This window comes from Acanthochromis polyacanthus, chromosome 19 (genome assembly GCF_021347895.1).
Source record: "Acanthochromis polyacanthus isolate Apoly-LR-REF ecotype Palm Island chromosome 19, KAUST_Apoly_ChrSc, whole genome shotgun sequence".
NCBI classification, from domain to species: Eukaryota; Metazoa; Chordata; class Actinopteri; family Pomacentridae; genus Acanthochromis; species Acanthochromis polyacanthus.
In genome coordinates, this window is record NC_067131.1 from 14,589,715 (window position 1) to 14,612,732 (window position 23,018).

General features: G+C 42.7%; 1 protein-coding gene across 10 annotated transcripts in view; it reads left to right on the plus strand.

Annotated features, from left to right (window-relative positions):
* Positions 1-23,018, plus strand: part of si:ch73-103b11.2 (myosin phosphatase Rho-interacting protein) — a 63,370-nt gene that overhangs the window by 13,076 nt on the left and 27,276 nt on the right. For 7 of the 10 annotated variants that reach the window (XM_051939727.1, XM_051939723.1, XM_022220419.2 and 4 more), the window contains exons 4-7: positions 16,192-16,343; positions 17,911-17,995; positions 21,667-21,720; positions 22,534-22,759. In XM_051939727.1, coding sequence (XP_051795687.1) covers positions 16,192-16,343; positions 17,911-17,995; positions 21,667-21,720; positions 22,534-22,759 — 517 coding nt within the window. The remainder of the gene's footprint in view (positions 1-16,191; positions 16,344-17,910; positions 17,996-21,666; positions 21,721-22,533; positions 22,760-23,018) is intronic. The other 3 variants (XM_051939729.1, XM_022220411.2, XM_051939728.1) reach the window with 1 other exon arrangement.

Genomic DNA, 23,018 nt, shown 5'->3' on the forward strand with positions numbered 1-23,018 from the left:
TATAAAGCTACAAATGAAAAGACAATTCAAAGAAATGAAATAGTAAAGCCTTCTGCAACAGAGAGGACTTTGAATTGGTTTCAATTCATTTAAATTCTGTATTTCTTGACTAAACTGTGAAGCCTTAGGTGACTCTGGTTTAACTAAACAAAACCATCACAAAAATTCTTGGACATTTCAGCTCAACTGGGTTGAACTGCAGGCAGTGTTTACACAGATCAGATAGGAGACAAGTATGGAAACAAATTAAAGTTGTTGAATAGTCGGAGGTGCCCCTGTAGCTTGGCAGGTTGAGCAGGTGACCCATGAGGGAGTCACTTGAGTATGACACATGGCCATTTACTGCATGTCTTTGCCCTCTTCTCCCCATGTTTCCTGTCTCTCTCTCTCCACTGTGCACTATAGCCAAAAAAAATTTCAAAAAATAGTATTGAATAGTAAAATATCTATAGCTGATTTGTGGCATTGTAGCTTTGTCAACCCTATTGCACCAAATACATTTTTAAGTTCTCTATAATTCTGGACTTTATATTGCAGTAAAAATTAATTCACAGTGACTGAAAATGTGACAGAAGCAAAATCACCAAGAAACTGTGTGGGGCAAGCCAGAGTTCCTCAGGCTCTAACAGCTTAGTCCCTTTTACTCTTTATAGGAGAGGTGGGAGCAGTCAGTTAGGTCCTGCCTGAGGATCTGTGACTGTGTAGTCTGTGAAGAAGATACTCCAAAAGTCCCGACTGGTGTTACTTTTTTGACAGTTCTCTGAGCTGAGCTTCTGTCCACTGACAACAACTCATCACCACAGGATCGATCCTGTGTGAGGAGGACATTTCACGGGAGCAGAGGTTTCAAAAATAACACACCACACCCGTTGCTTTCCTGTTAAAGCTGAGGATTTGTCAGGAAAATACACCCTGTGATATGAAAGTATCATCAAACGTCATCAGAAAACAGAGGTTTATCTTTTGTAGCCTAGTAACTATATTTAGTTGTTCTTTTTATGTGTCATAGGCCTTATCTTCCCTAACCAAGCACATTTCAGCCTCTCCCTGTCAGATCAAAGCTGAAGAGTTTCAGTTTATAACCATGGCAGATGATTGATCTGACAGCACGACCACAACATTAGCTATAACCTGTAGCTCACATTGATCGCTAACCAGAGTCCTCGCTGTCCACCAGTGACCTAATACATGTGTCCAGTTTCCATCTGACTGCTGGCATGGACACAAGTTTGCTATTACCAGCAGAGTAAACTGACTGAACAGAACACAGTGAACGGGCTCATGAATGATGAGCTAGGCTGTGTTTTCACTTGACAAATTATCAATCTGCCTCTGCGTCTCGCTTTTGGCCCGACTTTCGAGTGTCTTCTTGTCCTTCCTCTTTAGTTTTTGCCCCTGCTTTACTGACCACATCATCCCGGATGTGACTAAGATAAAAATCTTATCTCCTCGTCTTGTTCACTGTTTGGAAATTTCCATTTATTTAGTCAGAAGTGCAGTAACTGCCTGGATCGGGACCAAGTCTGCTCTCCAAACATTAAACTCCTGAGGTTAGCTTGGGTATGAGCCACTTGTCCGCCGGGCACCACCGTTTGTCACTTTTATTGTGTTTATCTTTAAAAGGGTAACTCAAAACTGTTACTTTCATTTGTGTGCAGATACACATGGAGAACCACTACAATCCCTGCTGATGTGAAACGAAAATTGTTTGCGGTTTTCTTATTGTTCTAAACTCTCAAAGATAAAATATGGCCAAGGGGGATACATTTTCATACTTTCTCTCTGGCCTCTCCCTCCCCTTCCCCACCGCCAATCCCCCATCTATTGTTCGTGTGTGTTCCGTAGCCCAAAGGCTTAATAAGTCTAAAGATAATGGCCTTCAAATTACTCTTATTAGATTCAAATTACAGTCAATAAAACAGCATTGTTCTCCACCATGCACACACAAACACTCAGAAAAATTAACGATGATCGCTCTCTTTGACTGGATGAGCAGGAAGGTTTTCTCTGTAGGGTAGTTAGAGGGATGAAACACAGAGGGGGCATTTTAAAAATGGGACAGAATTTATTACATTATGTTGATCTAGATGTGAATTGTGAAACTACTGCAGGTCGGACGCAGAAATTGTAACTTTTTCACTCTTTACACCCTCTAGTTGTAAGGTTTTATTTAACCCTCTGGAGCCCAAGCAGTTTCTTTTTGCTCCTGTCACATTTTGACTCGCTTTGCCGTCTTTTTCCTCTGCATTATGAAGTCTTGCTCCTTTACTGAAACAGAACAAGCATGGCTACTTGTAGAAAGAATTCAAAAGTGTCATTTGTGGAGTATGACAAACTTATTCTGCCATAAATTATAAAAACAGAAACAAAAAATGAAAAGGAAATGTCTTTAATTTTTTCTTATTTGACAACAACCAAAAAATAAATAAAAATCCTGGAATTAACATGTACAACATTTTCCCAAATGATACAAGCATTGGCAAAAATGCTCCAGAAATTTTACTATTTACTCTTCCATGGCCTGCAGTTCAGCCGAGAAGTCCCTGAAAAAATATTTGGTTGCCATGGAATGACTACTTTTTAGTTGTTTTTTTCATCAGATGTGATTCAAACAAGATGTTTATTTTTAAAATTAGGCTCGTAGAGTGCAGTGATTATAATGAAAAAGTGCAAGTTTAAGTTTGGATTTGTTTAATTTCCCGACTGAATTTAGCCTCGTAGGGTATGACTGTCAGAAAATTCAAAATCTGATGATTCTCACTGTTTGTACAGTTTCTGACTCTGCTTAATGATGGAATTTGGTGAGTTTTAACAACATGCCTTTCAAACCCACCGGTGGGTTTAAGTATTCGGAGGGTTAAACTTTGAGCTTCAGCTAATGTAGACAGTAAGCAAGAGGAGGCTGCCCTTCTATTCTCGGTAGTGTCTACAGATACGGACCCGTACCCGAGTCTCGCGAGTCAAGAAGCTGCTAACCGCTGCAAACTGTTGAAAGGTAAGCAAAGGTTAAGGTTGGGGTTAGTGTTAGGGTCAGGTTTAGGGTCCGTACCTGTAATACCGATGCTACGGGTCCGTACCTCCAGCGTCTACCGGGAGTCACGTGACCAGATCTCGCGTATCTGATTGGCAAATGGCAAGTGCCGTATCCGTAGTCCACAGGCTACGGGTACGGGTCCGTACCTCTAGCAACAACCTCTATTCTATTCAACCTCAGCTTCTAGTATTAAATTGGTGTTCACTGCTGCATGAGCCTGAGGACAGGAGCATTTAACACAGGGCATTAGCTCTATCAGCACCTTGGGTAAAATAGAACTATATTGCTCATAGCAAAGGACTAATGGTTTCTTATAAGGTATCAGTTTCCTGTTCATGTGGGATTCCAGTTGTTGGTGAACTTGCGCTCTCTTTCAAATTTCTCCTGTTGAATATGACCGAGCTAAATTCTTGACGGCGGTCCATTGCTGCCGCAGTGGTGAGAAGTCCTTAAAAGACCTCTTTTTCCACAATGTCTTTCTACCGTCCTTCTCTTTTTTACCATGCTTCTTGTTCTTTTTAATGATTTCCAGCCATTCATTAACCAGAGAAAGGCCTGCTCCAGGAGGCTTTGGCTAAACCGGCGTTCACTCTCACTTGCGAGCTCCTCATTTTTACTTTCCGATTCACTTTCCCATCCTTTTGCCTCTCACTTATTCTGCCACTCTCTCGTACCTCCATCCTCCGCTCCGGTCCTGTCTGTCCAATAAAGTGTTTGCGCTGGAGAGAAAAAGCCCACCAGTATTGTGTAAATTCTTTTTTCTTCCCCCCCAAACCCTCCCTTGTCTATAAAGCCAAACGGGGCCTGATGGACTGCTCGCTCAGTTTGTTCTAAACACTAGGCCAGGACACTGACAAAAGGTTTCATTTAAAGTATCAGGGTGAGGGGTGAGCCAGCTCCGAGACAGGCACTAATAAAACAGTGGGGAAGGTGGGAAGATGTCTGCATGTGCAATAGTGGGAGTGTAGGGGCATTTTTGAAAGTGAAAATACACTATTATGCTATTGTGACACATTTGTGCACCACTGTAGCCACTCAGTGTATTTACAGTACACGATCTGGGCGCATTCTGGATACAGTCACGAAAACACACTGCAGCTTAACTACACAAGAATCCTGTTTTAAGCTGTGGAGTTTCCAAGGTTGTAGGGATGGATGGCAGGGTTGATTAGTTACATCACAGTTGGGTGCAGTCCAGTTGTAACCTGGCCTGAGATTGAGCGTCTAACCAAGCTGCTGCCTTGTGAGAGCCTGTAGTGGCCACAGCTGCAGCTGAATGTCTTTCAGAGCTGCAACAGGTGCAGTTGCATTGGATGACCTCTGACTTTTCACCTCAGCTTGGTGACCCGCCAATCCGAACACCTGTTCAGGTCAGGACTCCGCAGCCAAGATATCTTTAGACAGAAAGTGCAGCCATGGTGGTGGGCGTGGCGACAGCTCACACAAATACAACAGTGAGGGGAAGACATATGTATATGCGATGGTGCATGTGGAGCGGTGGGCGGTTTCAACTTGAAATATCCGATGCACAGGTGAAAATATCTCCTTCCCTAACATTTCTGGGCTTCATTTCACGAGCAGGCCATGCTTGTAAACTCGACATTACCTGCAGCTGAAGTGTTTTGGCTTCTTGCTAATTGTTGTTGGGTGAGTCGCTCTCTCTTTAATAACCCACTCCAGCCTCCTCAGGACCTGGCCCAAAATTCCCTTTTTCAGCAGCCATGGACTGGCCCACCTCCAGCCACAGCACCCTAATCAGCTTAGTCTTCTCTCCTCTGTGCTTTCTCTCCGCTTTAAAGAGAAAGCAACAAAATAATTCTACCGAAAATCTGAATCGGTGAAACTCCAATCGTCCTTGCAGGAAAATGGTTTCTCAAAATTGAAGAAGTCGTGAGAGGTGCACAAGAATACTGGAAATGTAATGCAAAAGAAGAATGCACTGGGGTGTATAGTCTGGAGTCTCGCAGCAACAGAGTGGATGATGTAACGTGCGGTTGCTGGGTTAGTGAAGGGAGGGATGCAAACAACAACCAAGATGGCATGTGAAAACTCCCTGGGTATGGATGTAGGTCCACTGACAGCAGCTCAGTATCTGGCTGCTTCTCGGTAATGTGATCAGGGTGGCAGCAAAAGCAACAAACTATCCACCTCTTTCTTTGCCGCTCTTGGATTTAGTCCTGAACCGTCTGAAAAGCCAGCAGGGGTAAAGATGCAATCCACAGTATATCCCTCTGAAACACAAATCTACTGTCACAGGAGGTCCTCTTGATTGCTCACTGGGGCTGTGAGTTCATCCACTATGTTGTCCAGTGATGATAGAAAGAGAGGGCTGAAAAAAATGATAACAGATTGATATATAATTTAATAAAAAGAAAAATGCTGCAATAAATTATTGACTTACTTACACTATTGTTCAAATGTTTGTGGTCGCCCAGGCAATCTCATGTTTTCCATGAAAAGTCACACTTTTATTCATGTGCTAATATAATAGCACAAGGGTTTTCTAATCATCAGTTAGCCTTTCAACACCACTAGCTAACACAATGTAGCATTAGAACACAGGAGTGATGGTTGCTGGAAATGTTCCTCTGTACCCCTATTCCATTGAAAATCATCCGTTTCCAGCTAGAATAGTCATTTACCACATTAACAATGTCTAGACTGTATTTCTGATTAATTTAATGTTTAAGAAAAAAAAATCTTCAACATTAATAAATGATCATTAACCCTCTGAACTCTAAAATTCACTAATTTAAAAGGAATGTATTTTTTCAAAACTGCAAAAATGACCACATTCATCAGAATGGGGAAAAAGCAGTAAAAAAAAAAAAAAAGTCAGATTTTCAACCTGATCATGTGCTACTTTTGGTGGAAAATAACCTAATCTAAGCTTAAAACCATACTTCAGCAAAGTCAGATTATTCCATGTCTGGTGTAAATATTTGCCAAAAATACATCAATTGCTCTAACAAGATTCTGTTAAAAAAAAAAAAAATGTCACTGTGAATTTATTAGTGACTCAGCTGTGACCAACAGTCACGTGACTAAAAGTCTTTTTTCATCTACCAGTGGTTGTGTTGTTTCAGTAGAGGTGCAGGACTTTATATTATAGTCAAAACTGAGCTCACAGTGAGGGAAAAATGTGAGGAAAAAACACACAGAGACTGCTTGCTGTCCAAATGGTTAATTCTTTAGTGTTTCATCCCATTATTTTATCAATTGAGTACTTCATAAATGTTCATATTTATCAAAGCTTTTTGGCTGTTTGTAGTGTTAGAAAACACATTTGTACACACAGAGACATATAAAAATATTTTGGGGGGTATTAGGGTATTAGAATGCTACTAATTTTGCCATTTTGCCATGCTGAGCAGCCCTAAAACACATCAGGAAATATGGGATTCATTTGGCCTCAGAACTTCTGTTACCTGATGAATCTTGGTTTTCTGCTGTCAGCACTGCTTTGAGTAACAGGTTAAGTGTTAACCAGTGGACCTGATCTTCAGCCCTGTGGAAAAACTCAATCTGAATTCCCACAGGAACATTTTCCTATACCTACTCCATTTTCCCTTCCCTTCGGCCTGATGGGCTAATTTGCGTTGACTTGCTGGAGCTTTGGCAGATTTGCAGTCATTATCAAAGAGTTATTTGAAGCCTCCCTGTAGGTCTTATGTAATTTCTTCCTAGTGTACACTGAGGTGCAGAAAGTACCTCTTTATTAACTATGTTTCTGGCAAGAATGATATTTATGTGCCTCTTTTCTGATTAAAATAGTTTTTATTTGGACTCTTTGGGACAAAGCACAGAGTGGGTACCTATTCACCTTGGCCTACTTTCCAAAGTGCTGTGTCAGAGCACCATATGGGATTTGCAGCAGCTCAGACACTGCTGTTTTGACGCACCTTGTGATCTTCTAACAACTTTTTTCCCCCCTTTTTCTTGCAGTGAAGCCAAAAAGCTGATCACGGAGCTGCAGCTTTAGGGTTTACTGCTCTAGAAGTCAGGGAGTGAGAACATTAACATACTTGAAGACCAACAATTGTTAATAGTGGTGTTGCAAATTAAAACCAGTCTAATACGGAGAGCTTCCAGCAATCGTTATTAGACTTGGAAGGAAAGCAGTTGCAGTGAGCTCGTGCTGGTGCTTCTTGTAAACTTATTTTATGTAGGATTTAACTGTGGCATGGATGGTACATGCATTTGTGTATTCAGTCAATTCCATTATAGGTAAGTTTGATTTCTGCTTTCCATGATGCACTGCTCTGACACTGAGATAAATCCAAAAAGACAAGGCATTTATTTGTCGCCCCCTTCCACCAGCTCATATTTGTATGTTACTGTTTTTACTGATTTTTTTTTTTTTTAGTTAATCTTATGTGCAGCTGGCCTGGGTGATAAAACAAGGGGGATGCATGCTGCTAATACAGACGTCGTCAATAGTGATGACAAAAATCTTAAATAGAATGTTCAGTAGGTTCACCTAAATTCATCAGATGCAAACCACTATGAAAGCACAGAAAGAAAACGCAAAGTTCGTGCATGAACAGACTTCCAACACTTTCATCTCTGACTCATTGACAGCTTCTCCTACCTTTAAAATGATGCTCTTTTGCCTTCCATTGCTCTCCGTGTAGCTGCCATTCAGGTTTTCCTAGGTTTGCTAGTCTGATTCCACCTAGGAGTCTCGTCATCCCCGTCTGTGGGTGGGGACTGGTGGCTGCCTTTTTGAGATTTGCTTTGCCATTAAAAAACACACACGACTGTGTCCCTCAACACTTCAGCAGAATCTTAACCTCGAAATGATGCAGCGCTTTCAACCTAATCGCCCTCTGTGCAACTCCGGTTTATACTTACTTTCTTCTATTTAATAGGTATTGTAGTTTGATCATTCCTTTATACTTATTTATTCAAGTGTGTCTATATTTTTGTATGTGTTTTTCATTGTAAAGCAACACTGGTTATTTCATGTTGGCCAAAATAACCAGGGTAACGGAGTTAAATTCAAAATAAGGAAACTGAATTCAACATGCAACTTTTTTCCGCAGGTCATTATTAAAAATAGATGATGTAGAAATGAATTATCAGTTATTTCTCTGCCAAGGAGGTGGAGCTTTATGTGTTGATCGCCCTTAGTTTGTCTGTCCGTTTGTTAGCAACGTTACTCAAAAACGGACTGATTTGGATGAAACTTTCAGGGAAGATCTGAAATGACACAAGGACCACCTAATTAGATTTTGGCAGCGATGCAGCTTATAGTCTGGATCCACGGATTTGTTAAAGATTTCTGTATCATTGTGAGAATGCGTCACGGTGTCACTGTAACTATGACAACAAGTCAACACTATGTCAGCTGCCTCCTAACGATCACGTGATTGTGATCTTACTACAAATTGAAAGTTGCGGTCTTATCGGGACTTATTCGTCTGAAAATTATGCAAGGAACTGTTGATTAAATTGTGAGGGTGTTTCCGAGTCCCATCAGTTTCACTCACTGCTCACTGCAAAGCCATTTTGTTTGTGGGTACATCTATATAAAATGGTCACTTTCTATGGTGCTGTAATTTCTGCCATGATTGTTTTTCAAGATTTCAGCCATTGGAAATGATACGACTGAGCAGCCTTGGCAGAGTACTGTGCTCTAAGAGTGCTTTTCTTGTTAGTAAATACCAACTTAAATGAGCCATTTTTTCCCTGAAATACTCAGGTATTTCACGTCCCATATGGCCGTCATGATCATGAAATTTCACCTGATTATTAGTTTTTGTACAAAGAATTGCCATTAACAACATAATTTTCTTTTTCTGTTAATTTCATGCCTGTATTAGTTTTATATGAGTGGTATTAGCAACTTTGACTGCTATCTATTTGCTGCAAAGCCAAGAAATGGCCTCCTCCAAGTTATTGGACTCTTCTTTTTGATTTGGCTTTAAAAAAATGTGCCCAGAGTGTCACTGTGGCACTTCGCAACTAAATCCATGATGTTAATGCCAATACATCCTCGCCGAAATGCCGTCAATCAAGTATTGGACATGAAGCGCCTCGAGATAAACAGTTGGTGTTAATAAATCATAGCAGAAGAAGGTTGTGCAGATGGTGGAAAACGATGTGGAAATAGTCAGTGATATACGTCATTCCTGCTAGTTGCTTGCAACAGTATTTATATAAGTGAATGGAAACTATTTTCATGATTATGCAAAATGATCACGGTCTGCTCACGATTAAATAATTCTGACAGCCATATAGTAGTTACATAGCCGAAACCACATGCTGTAATTAGTTATCACTGACTGTATAATCTAGTGTGGAGGGTATAAACTGATACGCAGCGCAAGTAGACACAACAGTGGTTTTATTCATCACAGATGGGAAGGAGTGAAGAAAATAAAGAGCAGCCGGAAGATAATGAATTTAAACACATTAGTGGAACTGAATGCGTCTGTAATATGTGGCTGTGAGGAAAGAGGCAGCTTTGACTGATATTAGAGGGAGCTGGATTGCGGAGAAAGGGAAAAAGTTACCTGTCTGGGAAACCACACACAGCCGCTGACAGTAACTCTTCCTTAGACGGCCTTTGTCTGAACAGCCAAGGCAACAAGACCCAACTCGACTTTAGCACCTGTTTCTGCATCCAGCCCATCTACTCTGTCACCGCCTAGACACCGACTGACGGATTTCTCACACTCTGTCTGCCATTTCTCGTATTTCATTACGCAGTCATTATTGTTACAGACATTACATTTCCACTGCTGCCGAATGACGTCATAAACCACAGATAAATGGTTAAATCTAGTACCCACGCCACAGTGTATATGTGATTAGTCTACCCTGTTGTGGGACTGCCAGAGCATTCGGCAGCCAAAGATCTGCTTCGCACGGCTCTGGTACAGTTGCATCTGACTGACCAAGCACAAACCGAGCCTGCGTCTGAAAAGAATCCTGCTGTACTCGCAGAGAAAATAATCTTCATCACCCAGCTCGCCCTCCTCCTCCTCCGCTTCTTCCTCCTCCTCTGCATTTGGCGGCTGCTGTCCTAACGCTGCATTAAACCACCCACATCCCCTCACCGTTCTCCATAAGAAGGCAAGCACTGCTACCACCCACAAGCCGCTCTGAAATACCTGGTACAAATATGTGTGAAATGTGTGGGGCTGGGGTTTTTCAGTCTTTTTTTTCTCACTGTGTTCTAGCCCTCACTGTGGCGCCGTTGCTTTGTAACCATCTGAAAATCGTGAACGCATACCAGCGAGGTGAGGTGTATCTGAGAATGCCTGGAGGACTGTACTTGGCCCTGCAGCGGAGATGTCAGATATCCACCATATGGCTCGGTCTGATTTCTATAGCGCTATATGTTTATCTAAAGTACAGAGAGGGGTTGAGAATGGCATTGCAGCTGACTCTGTGTTATTGCACTGGCTTAAAGTTGTCTCGATATTAGGGTAAAATTACAGGACGGTGAGGACTCTGGGACAGTGATGATTATAATCTTGTCCATGACCAATCTGTCAGCTCTAGTTCCTGGCCTGATTGCTGTGTATATCTGTGTTTGTATGATTATTGTGGACTTGCAGAGGGGTTTGATCGTCCTTGCAGCAAGCCTAAAGGTGACTCCATCCATCTGGCACCTGAGGATGTTTCCCCACAGCTGGCTGTTGGCATGCTCACCGGTATCAAAAATGTGTGTTTACCCCTGTTATCCTTTGTTGCCATGGAAAGATTTACTACATAATTGTTGTTGTTGGTAATGAGCAGAGGATGGACCTCGAACAGACCTGATTCTAGGCTGCGTTCATGAGTCAGGATGAAGCGGTGCCAGTTCATCAGCTTTCCTTTTGGCTCCAGCGTCTTTAGTGATCAAAGTCAAAAGGCTTTGGATGCAGAAGGAAGAACTTGGAAACAGCGCTGCGCAATCTTGCTGTTACATGTCGACAGAAGAGTAACTTAGCGAGTGAAGTCATAGCGTTTGTCACCGCACAGGTTGGCAGACAAGCTGGCACCTAATACCAGATAACAGATGTTTCTCATCAACACACAGGTGTTCATAACCATCTTGGCCTTTGAGCAATATTTTCGGCGTACTCACAATGATAAGACAACCGAATGCGGTGAAGAATATTTTGCAACTTGTGGCTCACATAATCACATAGATAAATGCAGTTTCATTCCCTGGCGCTCTGAAGTGACTCAGTTTAGCTGAACTCTTGCTTTCCATGACTAGAAATGAGTCTGTCAAACCCAAAAATGTTGATGGCAGAGGAAGAGAATTTGCTTCACAACCAAAAATGAAAGTAGACCATCAGGCAGCTGCCAAAAGAAGCAAATATTTCTCTCACTGTGTCATAAGGGAGAATGGGATGTTTTGTTAAGCTGTGGAATGGCCAAGACTGAAGGAAGCCAAGGGCACAGAGACATGCATGCACGTCTGAAGCTCACTAATTACCACTTTCTAAACAGAACGTTGGTTCCTAATGAACACCGCTGTAATGCTACACGACATCTGGACAGACACATAAATGGTGTAGATTAAAGAGAGCAGAGATAGGTCTAAAATATGCAGCGGACTTGCAGAGAATCTTTGCTTAAATAGCATCCTGGCTGTGATTTGGTCCGTGGTTTCAATCGGTTGCACCTCCTGTTCTCCCTGAATGTGTAAAGTGGGAACAGTGTCTCTGTTCGCTGCTTTTGCATGGCTCGAGCATTTTATTAGAACTATTAAAGCTGTTGTTTTCATTGTTTTTGAATGTCTTATAGTTGTCCAGAACTTGTAGTACCTGTTGGAAAAACAACAGAGTAAAAGTGGGACATCAGTGTTCAGTTAATGAATCCTTACAAAGTAAAGTCCTTCTCTGGTCATTCATTAAACCACTAAACACAAATCTCTGTGTTGTTTTTTTTTTTCACGACAATAACCCGTTTAATGCCCTGGATCTAACTCTACACCACCGGTTCTTTGAAAATGTGAGAAAGCTTCATTCTTTTCTGCAACTCGAGCACACCAGCTCACCTTTGACTCTATTCAAACACTATAAAACTGATCTACGCAATGGCGAGTTGTGAACATTTTAGTAGTTTAGCCATACATGTTCGAAGCAGAAGCAAATTCTACAGAATGTCAACTCTCAAATTGACAAGATTGGTTTCTTAGGTTTGTTGTGTATGAAACCCTGGAAGTGTGAATCAGTGTCATCAACACACATTAATTTCAAGGTAGAAATGGTCAGCAGTGGGGTTGACTGCTTATTTTGCTCATGACATGTTTTTACAAAATAAAACCCACCGTGTAGAGATCGATTAGGGCTCGATTAGTTCACGAGTCTAATATAGACTTGATGCTAGCACTGTACCTTCACCCCAACTGGTCAAGGCCGATGGCTGCACTCCCTGAGCCTGGTTCTGCCAAGTTTTTTCCTTTCCAGTAATGTATAATGTTTCTCCCCACTGTTGCAAAGCGCTCGCTCAAAGTCAATCCAAAGGAAAATTTTTATTTAAGTTACTCTGCATACTTTGCAAGGACTTCACCTTCCCATGTGAAGTACCTTGAGGTGACATTTGTTGTGATTTGGTGCTATATAAATGTAATTAAACTGAATCAAATGCAACAATTTCCAATCTGATATTTGTCACAGTGGTACAACATTCCTGCACCATTATTATGGCAGCTAAAACGCCACATGCGATTGCTCATTCAGTTTCTGCAGACTGGACTAGAGAAACCAAATCTGACTCTGATTTGTCCCCGTCTCCCTCTGAGACTTTGCTCAATGACTTCTATCAAGACTGCATTCGCACTATTGTCTGAACAACTTCAGAGACAAGAATAAGTTTATGCTGGCTTCATAATTTCCATGCTCTGGCCACAAAAGGACACTTGTTTGGGCCTCTTGTCTCTCAGTTATTTCCTTGTCGAGGGTTAACGGGAGGAGTGGCTCTGTGGACTGTGGCGACTGACAATCCCACATTGTGTGAACTGGCGCTGATTCACAAAGGAACCATTGTGGAGAGCGGTGGCCCGGGGAGAGCGGACTGAGTCTAGGTTAGGTGACAGAGAGGTGTGGGTTCGGGGGGCCTGGGGCTGGGGGCTTGAGCTACAGTGGCTGGACCAAAGTAGGGGCGTGCATGGGTGCTCAGCTGACACAGAGCTGGAGCTGGGAGGCTGCACACGTGTGATAGGAGTCCCGTGCTGCTGCTGCTTGTCACACAGCTCAAGTGCAAAAGCGATACTGTACTCCCACTCTGCCACCACCTACTACATGCATTCACTCAAATCTCTGCCAGAGGTGAGCGGCATTATGAAAATAGATTTTTAATCACAAGTGTTGTCAGTCTCCGATTTATTTCCTGCAGAATCCGATGCAGTGATTATAAAACTGTAGGGCTTAAGCTGCTTGTACAACTGTTCCCAGAATCTGAAATATTTTGCCGTTTATCCTCTTCTGACTCCAGCTCAAGGGCAAGTCCACATGTGTGGTGTACTGTAGATTTGTTTACACAGACAGATGGCCGAGCAGTCCAAAGTCACAGTTCACAGAACAGTTTTTTTTCCCGTGCTGTCCTCCTTGACCACCAGCTCAAGACTTTTAATCGCTCTTCTCTCACCCTCTACTGTTCATTCTCTGTCTTCAAATTGTCGTTATCTGTCCATGTCTGAGAGTGACAGGGCTCTCAGGTCAAGCTGACGCCAGTCTCTCTGCCCAGTCTGAAGCAGGCCTAGGTCCTCGCCCAGCTGTCCCAACGTCTATTTGTCTGTCTGTGTGTCAAGCCCGGCTGTTGTTGTGGCCTCTCACCTTATGTCAAGAGCCCTTCGGTGACGGGCCATTTTCAAGCCATGAACATAAGAAGTTAAGCCAAAACAATGGTCACTGGCTCTGTGGCACTCTAGTTTGGTTGAGAGCCATAGTACCTGTCATGCCATGCTGTCGAGATTAGATTTTTCCCATAATCTTAGCCAAATTTGACTCTATCTGTTACAGTATAGACAGTGGTGATTGTTGGCTGATTAATAACAGACGAAAAATCTAATTGATAAGACAGAAGATGAAGGACATGCGTGTCTGAAAATATATTGCAGATTAGCTGTAGTTCCTGGTTGTTCCACCAGGTGGAGCCTCTTCCCGTTAAAGGAGATGGATGACTGCGGCTTGTTTGCTGTGTTTGATACCATAGCGTCTCAAGTAGGTGGGCACTCGGCATATGAGCTATTTCATGTTAGCAAGCAAAGAACATTGTGTGGATTTAGCTAGCAACGGGAACCATGACAGAGACTTCTGTGGTGATTAATGACTTCTGCCCAGAGCTCACATAGTAAAGATGAGGTGAACCACTTTGGGATTATGTCTCAATAAGTAATTTGCCACCGGTTCACGCAGCAAATGTCACGTGCTTGGTTTAATGTAGTGTATGGGACATTGTAATTCATTTAGCTGACAATTCATTGATTATGGATTGATCACACTACTGATTATCTGTTAAGAAAATGATCCAGCTTTGCATCCCTGATATAGACACTGCTAAAGGAGATGTGAAGGAAAGTGACGTTTAAACATGAAGCAGTAAACACGACCTCTCCTCTGCCCTCAGGGTGGGATTACCACAAGCTGTTAACTATTGACTTCTCTGTCCACATTAGAGGCCGTCCATACGCCCACACTGCTCTGCTGCTGACAGGCTATGGTTACACTGCACCGGCTGAGTCCTTCAGTCACATTTCTTTGGTCACTAGCTAACCTTTTAATTTGTGTCCAGCTCTATCTCCTAATGTACTCTGATTCGCTGAGGGCTGTAATTTATCATCTGTGGCCTGGTACTTGAAGCTGAGCGCTGCTATGGTATTTTGGTGTCTGTCATTCTGTCCGCATGTTTAGTGCAGTGAAGGTAGAACCCAAAAGCTGTTCAAACAGCTTCCCGTTCTCAGTGTGCTTAGTTACGCAGCGCTCATTTACTTCATTGAACAAATATAAATCCCTCAGTCAACATGAGATTATCAAGACTTCTCCCGAGGCTTGAGCGAGTCATGTGGAGGTCAGATGACGTAAAAGTCCGTTTTCTGAACATGTGTGACAAGTGTGCAGTTATTTGCTTTCTTTGGGTGTTGTCTTTCTAAGAATGCATCTGCATGAGTGTTAAGCTTCAAAGAGCAGAAACGACTATATGACAAGTGCACCCGGTTCACGTGGAGCAATGCAGCGCAACGGACTCTAACAAGATTATCTTATCCGTTACAAGTTGAGTTAGAATGCCTCCATTCATCATAAATGAGCCGTGGTTGCATTCAAAGCCATTGTGTGCTTAGATAAACCTGCATTTGAAGCCTTAAGTTAATGTACACAAGGTGGTATTATTGTGGGAGTCCTGTGGTTATGCTATTTATGGCTGACAGATGGCATCCATGTCAGGGTGCATAGCTGAGTTTGCACCTCACGGCCAGGCATCAGACAGATTAAACTAAAAACCGCGTAGTGAACCCTTGAACTTGGACTGTTTATAAATGGAACAGACAGTCCTGTCAAAGGTCCTTTCATGTTCTTTCAAGTGGTGCAATATATAGCATAGGTGTGTAGATTGGACTTGAACAACCAAGATTGCGATGCTACACTCCCTTTAGAAAGCGTGCAGTCTGACTAACCTTAAAGTAATTCATTTCCTAATGAGGAATTTAGTTTGATTTCATGACTTTTTGGATGCATTTTCTTCTTGGCACTCTTTCATTAACTCGTTCAAAAAATAGTGTGCAGCTTCTAAAAGTGCATTGTTACCACTGTGCTGATTATGGCCTGGATTGATTCATGCCGAGTCCAACATAGCTGCGAACGACTGTGTAATTTCCTCGTCCAAAACTGCCATCGCTCGCGCAGTACTTTATTTCTAGTGGAGCTGTTGAAGCAAAAAAAAGCTGCACGTGTAAAGCAATTATGTAATTACTGCACTTTAACTGCTACGACGCATATCTGAAGTCAGGAAAATATCAAAGTGAGCCCTAACAAGAACATTTGCCTTTGCACAGGCTGTTATATCAGTGTGTGCCGCGCCAAGCCTGGCATGAAAATTGATGCTGGGGTGGATTGTGTGAGAAAGACAGACCATGTGGTGGGACTTGTGGGCACGTCTGTTCACTTCCCCCACTTAACACTTTCTCTGTGTGTGTCTCTGCTGTGATCCTGCAGCCCAGCACTCTACCCCAGGGTACGATCAATATGAACCAGTGCTCTGATGTCATCGACGGCGAGTCCAGGACTGGTCAGAAGAACTCGCTGTGCATCTTGACCCCTGAGAAAGAGCACTTCATACGGGCAGAGTGCAAAGAAATCATCAACGGGTAAGGCATAATGATGTGTCATTAAAGGATAGAATAACCTCAGCTTTAGGTGGGTATTAGGGTTTGTGTTGCTCCGTCTTTTGGGTTGAGGGGATGACAGAGATGGAAGGGGAATAGTTGTGCACAGCTGCTGTGGCAGCCAAAACTGCTCTGCCCCCTGCTGTCTCCTTCGGGCTGTGCTTTTTCAGGGAGTTGTAATTCACGCTGCAGTGACAGTGCACATTCTTGAACTGTTTCCTCCCCCAGCCTCTCTCCTTGTGTTCAGACGCCGCCATAAGCCCGGACACAGATCACAATAAGCGAACTTTAATCTTCATAATTCACTCGTCTCTTGTGCCTCTCCTTCGCTGCTGCACATTCGGAGCCTGTTCCTGCACTGCACTCTCTCTCCCAGCATTCATATTACAGCTATTCTTAGGGAGCTGTGACTCACAACACCCACTCCTCGTTATGCTACCTGCTCTGTCACTGTACACCTCCCACGCTCCAATCATCTGGCTTCCATGTGTCGGTTCTAGGCCACCACACAGCCCTATTAGCCCCTGCAAGGTTGTCAATAATTGACAGTGAAAAAAGGCATTATTTTGTATGTTTTTTCTGATTATACTAAGCTCTTTTCAAATGCCATTTGACTCATTATTAGTGTGAAAACAGGGCCGCATGTCAATCATTTCGAAGTGCGTCACATGTTTGCAGCTGTGACAGTTTATATTGTGACACTGCACGCCAAAGGCTCGCACTCTTTACAAAGTGGGTGGGTTAGAGAAACACCAAGACGCTGCACAGTGACCTGTAACATAGTCACTGGCTTGTATGGCTTAAAGTCACAGAATCAGTGGTTGATATTACATAAAGTATTCAGTGTAATTCAGATGTGTGTGGGAAAAGTGAGAAGCAGAGTGACAGCTGTGTTGCTTTTTGGAAGTGGCAAATCTTGTCTCAGTCGACGAAAACCCCAAAAGCTGAACAAAACTCATTTGTCAAATGTGGATTTGTCGAGGAAAACCATGTGAGCGTTTTAGTTTACTTTTAGATCAGACCGAGAAACTTCAGCAAATTGGTTCAAAGTCGTAAATCCTGAAAATAATGTTGACTGAGGATGTGCTTATAATACCTTTTTGTTTCTTTTACAAAAGTGTGTATTGTCTGTGCTGTGTAGTAAATGGAATATTTTTGTTTTTTAAGCACAATGCCAAAGTAAACGCAACGAATTACAGCTGCTAATTAGATAAGTATGCCCATAAATTTCACAAAGATCAAAAGAAAACATGAATTAGGATGGATAATTAAAAGGGGCTGCACGAGGCTTTGAGATGTTTTGTTTGGCACTTAAGGGATTAGATGTGGTTTTCTTTCTGCTGCATTAGCTCACTCTTCAGAGAGCTGAGGCCTTTTAATTCGCTGTACTATCGATGCATCATTTTGTTTACATTGTGTGTTTGTCCAGGCAGGCATTAGGGTTTATTGTTTGCAACATAGAACTTTGTCCCATATCGACCCCCCCCCACAGGTGCAGAGTCTGTGCAGTCTGCTTTGCATGTTCCAATAACGCTCTGACTGTCCGTAGGTGGCAGGAGGCTCTGACTGTGTATCCCAGGACCAACAAGCAGAACCAGAAGAAAAAGCGCAAGGTTGATCCACCCACTCAGCAGGTATTGCTCTTACTCACACTTTCCACGGTGAAGTGCTTTTATGCGCTTCGCACTGTACAGGGTACAAGTAATGAGCAGCCACGTTCGCATAAAGGTCATGTTTTTTGTCATGAAGCGTGATGTTTTTGCTGTTTTCTTTTTTCTGATGTGCATCGACAGGCTCTTGGATGCTGCGTGCTCCGAGAAAACTTCAATTTAGGGACTCGTGGGTGTAGATATTAACTGTTGTGTGTCAGTACTGAGTGGAGCAACAGTTTTGATGCGTGATTGAAGTATGATTCCGACACTCAAAAGGTGGATTTGACTTCAAATCGGCGCTGATTCAAATTCAAAGCTGTGCCATCGCTCCTCAACAACAAAGAAAGAATATATTTAAGGATGACCTCTGCTATGAAAATATGCAGCATGGAGGCTTCTCATTCCTTTCAAACTACACCAGCTTTTCTTCCCTCCTCAGAGAAGGAGGGAGACAGATGTATTGTTCTTCTGCCAGCAACAGGCCCAACAGTTTATACTGTCTATATTTGCGTTCTTGGGGTCACATGATGTGTCGGTCTCGATAGACTGCACGCCTCACGCTTGCCTAACTTAACCGCGGTAGTCATTGATATGCAGCAGTGGACAGCGGTTTACTGGCCGGCTGGATGGGATCGCGGCCGTTGAGAATTACAAGTTGCTATTTTTCCACAAGCAAAACTCGCCTCCAACAATGCGCATCTGGTTTTAGAGATGCAGAACAGTATCACTTGGTTAGCTGGCAGCAAACATTAGCGAGCTATCAAAATATTCCTGTGCAAACAAGGATGACGATGACAGCTGCGACGTTCAGCAACAACTTTCAGCAATGTGGCCATGATCCGTCTCCGCTTTATTGTCGTGCCCAGCAGCTGCAGTATCCACCTCCCAAGCTTTTCCTATGTGTTTAGTTATTAACCTTATTCGCCCTGATTAGAGCTGCGTTTTGTTTAGTCAGAGGCGTTGAAATGTCCCCACAAACATTTTCTGATTCGACATATCGCAGCTCTGAGCCCTCGCGATCTTAAAAAGACGCGCATTTAAGCCCATAAACTTTCAGACTTGGCCGCTGTGATCACAGCGCGGCTGCTGCTTGTTAGCCGACCTTGCTCATTTACTGCTTTGTAAGGAGCGAGAATTTCCCTTTGGAGAGCAATAAAGTGTCCGGAATGAATAGAGAAACATGAGGGCAGTGGATCAGATGATATTAAGGGTGCCTACACAAAGATGAGCAACCAGAAACCAAAACACGGCCGCATTCAGCAGAGGTGAGCAGAGTGTATCCAGCCATTCATGTAACATCCTTCAGACACACAAAGCCCACAGGGGGGGAATAAAAGGCAGTTTTCATGTCTGTGCAGGCTTACATGTGCTGCTGTCAGATTTCTCCCTGGTAGGTAGAAGTAAAATAACAGCGCTTTATAAGACTCTATTACCATAATAATGGTGTCAATGGCAAGTTGAAATATGGGCATATCATGTAATAATATTGTACGAGACCACCCACAGTGGGATGCAGGTTTTCCCCTACCTCTTTGGTTGACACCGGGCCAAATTTGTGGTGAGTGCGCACCAAACTCTCTCTGAACTTCATTGTCTGCTTCCTCTAATGACGGCGCCCTGAATCAGACTGTGACCTCACTGGGCGAAAACACAAACAGGCCCATTTGCAGGGAAACAGCGGTGACACGGCGATGACCTTGTCCGTGTCTCCCATCATTTGCGTCCCTTTTCTTTTTGTGCAGAATACTTTCCTCTGTGGATAAATGTACCTGCTTACGCTCTTCCCATTCTGCTGCATTAGTCATCCCTATTGAGGTTATTGTTGGATTGCCATTGTTTCTGTGACCGTTTTCAGCTTTTTTTTTTTCCCCATCTCACTGGCGAAACTCCACACCTAATTACAGTCATTTAGTGTTCGGCTCCTACCCACAGACGGTTTAGAGAGGAAGGCTCAGCCGCCGCTCTGTAAATGTGCTCTTCCTAATGTCCAACCAGGGCTCTACAGTGTGAACATTTCACTTGCGTGTGCGAATGGCATTTAAAGTGTGAGAATGTGACAAATTATTTGGGCACACCAGCGCGAATGAGTCTGATTAGCGAAGCTCGGTCTGCGGTCGGATCACAGCTTCACACTTTTAGCTGGCGCTGGTCGTCGCTGTAGCTGCTTACAACAAAAAGCAGCGGGTCAGTCCATGCTGTCGGAAACGGGATGCGCTAATCAAGCACAGTGCATGTCCGTCTTTTGAGGTTCCACGTGAATCTTATATTCGCTGTCTTATATTGTACATACTTAATGGCTTTAGAAAAGAAATGCACTCGTACTGTTTCCTTTTGTCCCCTCATTGTGCACCAATTTTGTCATATAAAATAAATATAAGCTTAGAGGCCTGCTAACACCCTTAGATGGTGTAAAATTATAACTGTATTTTGTCTCACTAAGTCATTTGTATCCTCTCGATTTTAAGCTTTTTTTATTTGCTCCTGTCACATTTTTACTGACTGTGGGCTCATTTGTCACTGCAATATGAAGCCCTGCATCTCTATGAAAACATGATCATGGTTAGAAATAGCCAGAACTCATAAATGCTCATAGTGCAGTATAATAAAGTTATAATATAAACTTGCCTCCTCTCAGTTGTGTGTAAACACAGCCTGCAGTTCAATCCAGTTTAGCCAGAAAGTTGCAGAATTTTTTGCGATGTTATTGAGATGTTACAGTTGCTCAGGGGACTGTAGAATTTTTTTGGCTCGTTTTTTACAGAATTTTGTTGGAGTAAAGAATTTATTTTTGCAAAAGTTTTAAACAAGACACTCAGAATGAAGAAATTTAGATTAAATTTCGTTATTTTAGTTTTATCGGACAGAACAGCATGTTACAGATGGGTAGTTCAAAGACAGTTGGAAAGTTGATAATCGGATGATTCTTTTTTTTTTATTTTATATTTCAGATTAACAGTGTAATTTTGGTGATTTTTTTTCAAGAGTCCTTTAAAAACAGCTTTCAACAATATTATTTGTACAAGCCATGATTGAATTGTGTGAGTGAGAGAAATGAGCATCACTTGAAATAACATTGTCGTGGTCAAGGACAAGCCATATAATGAGGGTCTGTAATGCGTGTGGGTGATGGTGCTTTCACTGCCTCTCTACTGTCAGTCACCATCATTGTCCTTGAGTTTATTCAGTTGTTTAGGGATGACAATGTGACATACAGTATGCTGCCACGGACACACAAGCCTCACATTTTCCACACCCCACTGTGTCAGCACCGCATTTCCACCTGGGAGCTCTCCTCCCACTCTGACACGCTTTACTGGAGACATATGCTTGTAAATACCTGGGCACAGGAGCATGTTTGCCTTGTGGGTAGTGCCCCGTGATCTCGACACCTGACCCCGAGTGCAAAAAATGAGATGTTCTCAAATTGCAACTGAAAGAAGAACGCTTTACTTTAGCAATAAAAGATCTTTTATTTGTGCTTTATTTCATAGTTTTCCATAAATTTGAATTAGCGAAGAAATGAAACACAAAAGTTCGAGGAAATAATGAAACTCCTCGTGATGGTGAATTATTCTGAGATTTCTTTCTCTGTATTGATTGTAATCAGCAGTAAATACCGAGCATTAACATCAAAGGCTTTTTGTGATTGGCAGGGTGGAGTAACTCCAAGCCAGTGTTTTTCCATTGAAGACATGAATGGACATCCAGTGAGTTCAGCTCGGCCAAACTTTTTTTTTTTTTTATTATCCTGCTTCAACTTTTAAAAATCCCAGCCTTTGATACTTCATCCCTTTTAAATTCCATGTATTATAATCCCAATCAGTGAAGGTGAAGGGTGAATAATAAGGACATGCTTTTCCATCTGTCCCAATACTGAAAGAATGATTCTTGGCACAGCGGCATGTTTGTGGTGGTTGGAGGAAAAGTTGTTGTGTGAGGGTCGCTTTGCTTTGGAAATCTTGCTCTCTCCTGTTACCTCAATGATTTTGTGCATCTACTGATTGCTGAAGGGATTTTTACTGGTGACATCACAGCTTTGAACAGCTGTAATTGTGTTTGTACTTTGCATCCATTAATCAGATGAAGATGAAATTCTGTTCCACCTCTGCTGAATGTCTTTGTGTTTTTTTGTCCTCTGTGTCTTTCAGTATTACAGGTGCTATGAATGGACTATTTGTTCTTTGTCGAGTTGTGGATCTCTCGTTTCATAATTTATCATTTCACCAATGATAAAAGTTTTGTTTTGTCACTTTGATATTGAATTCAACTGACACATAAATGGGATATTCCAAAACAGGCCAGCAATGTGAACTCATGCCACAGAGAACTAAAAGCCTGATTATTAGCTTCACAAGCATCAAACCTCCAAAACTGAAGTTGTCACATTTACAGTTTAGCATTTAATTGTTCTTCAATCTCTTTCCTCCTCACGCTCCTTTTTGTAGTCTCTCTGTGACCTTGCCTCCCTTTATGTCCTCTCCTCTTCCCATCCACTCCTTCCCACCCGAACCGTCACCCAGGAGCCTGGCCCCGCTAAGGTGACGGTGACCAGCAGCAGCACTGGAGGCAGCATCCCCTGCCTGCCCAGCAGCATCGCCAGCGCCGAGCGCGTCCCGATGAGCCGATCCAGTCTGTGGCAGGAGGAGAGCCGCTGGAGCAGAGCCACCATCCCCTGCAGCCGCAGTGCCTCCTGCATCAGCCAGCTGAGCCAGAGCCAGCCAGACTCCAGTAACACTACACAGGATGGTGAGGCCTGATCCTCAACATCATGTATCTGTAGTTCACTGTTGGGTAACGAAATCAGGGCAATTTTGGGGAACATAAAGCTTACATAAAGTCATATTCACATGGTATGTCTCAGTTTTGATGAACTCTATAATAAAATCTCCAACGACCTGGGCTCAAGCATGAGCTTTTTGAGGTACTTGACCATCAGTATTAACCCTCTGAAGCCCAAGCAGTTGCTAGGTGTTATTTGCTCCTGTCAAATTTTTACTCACTGTGG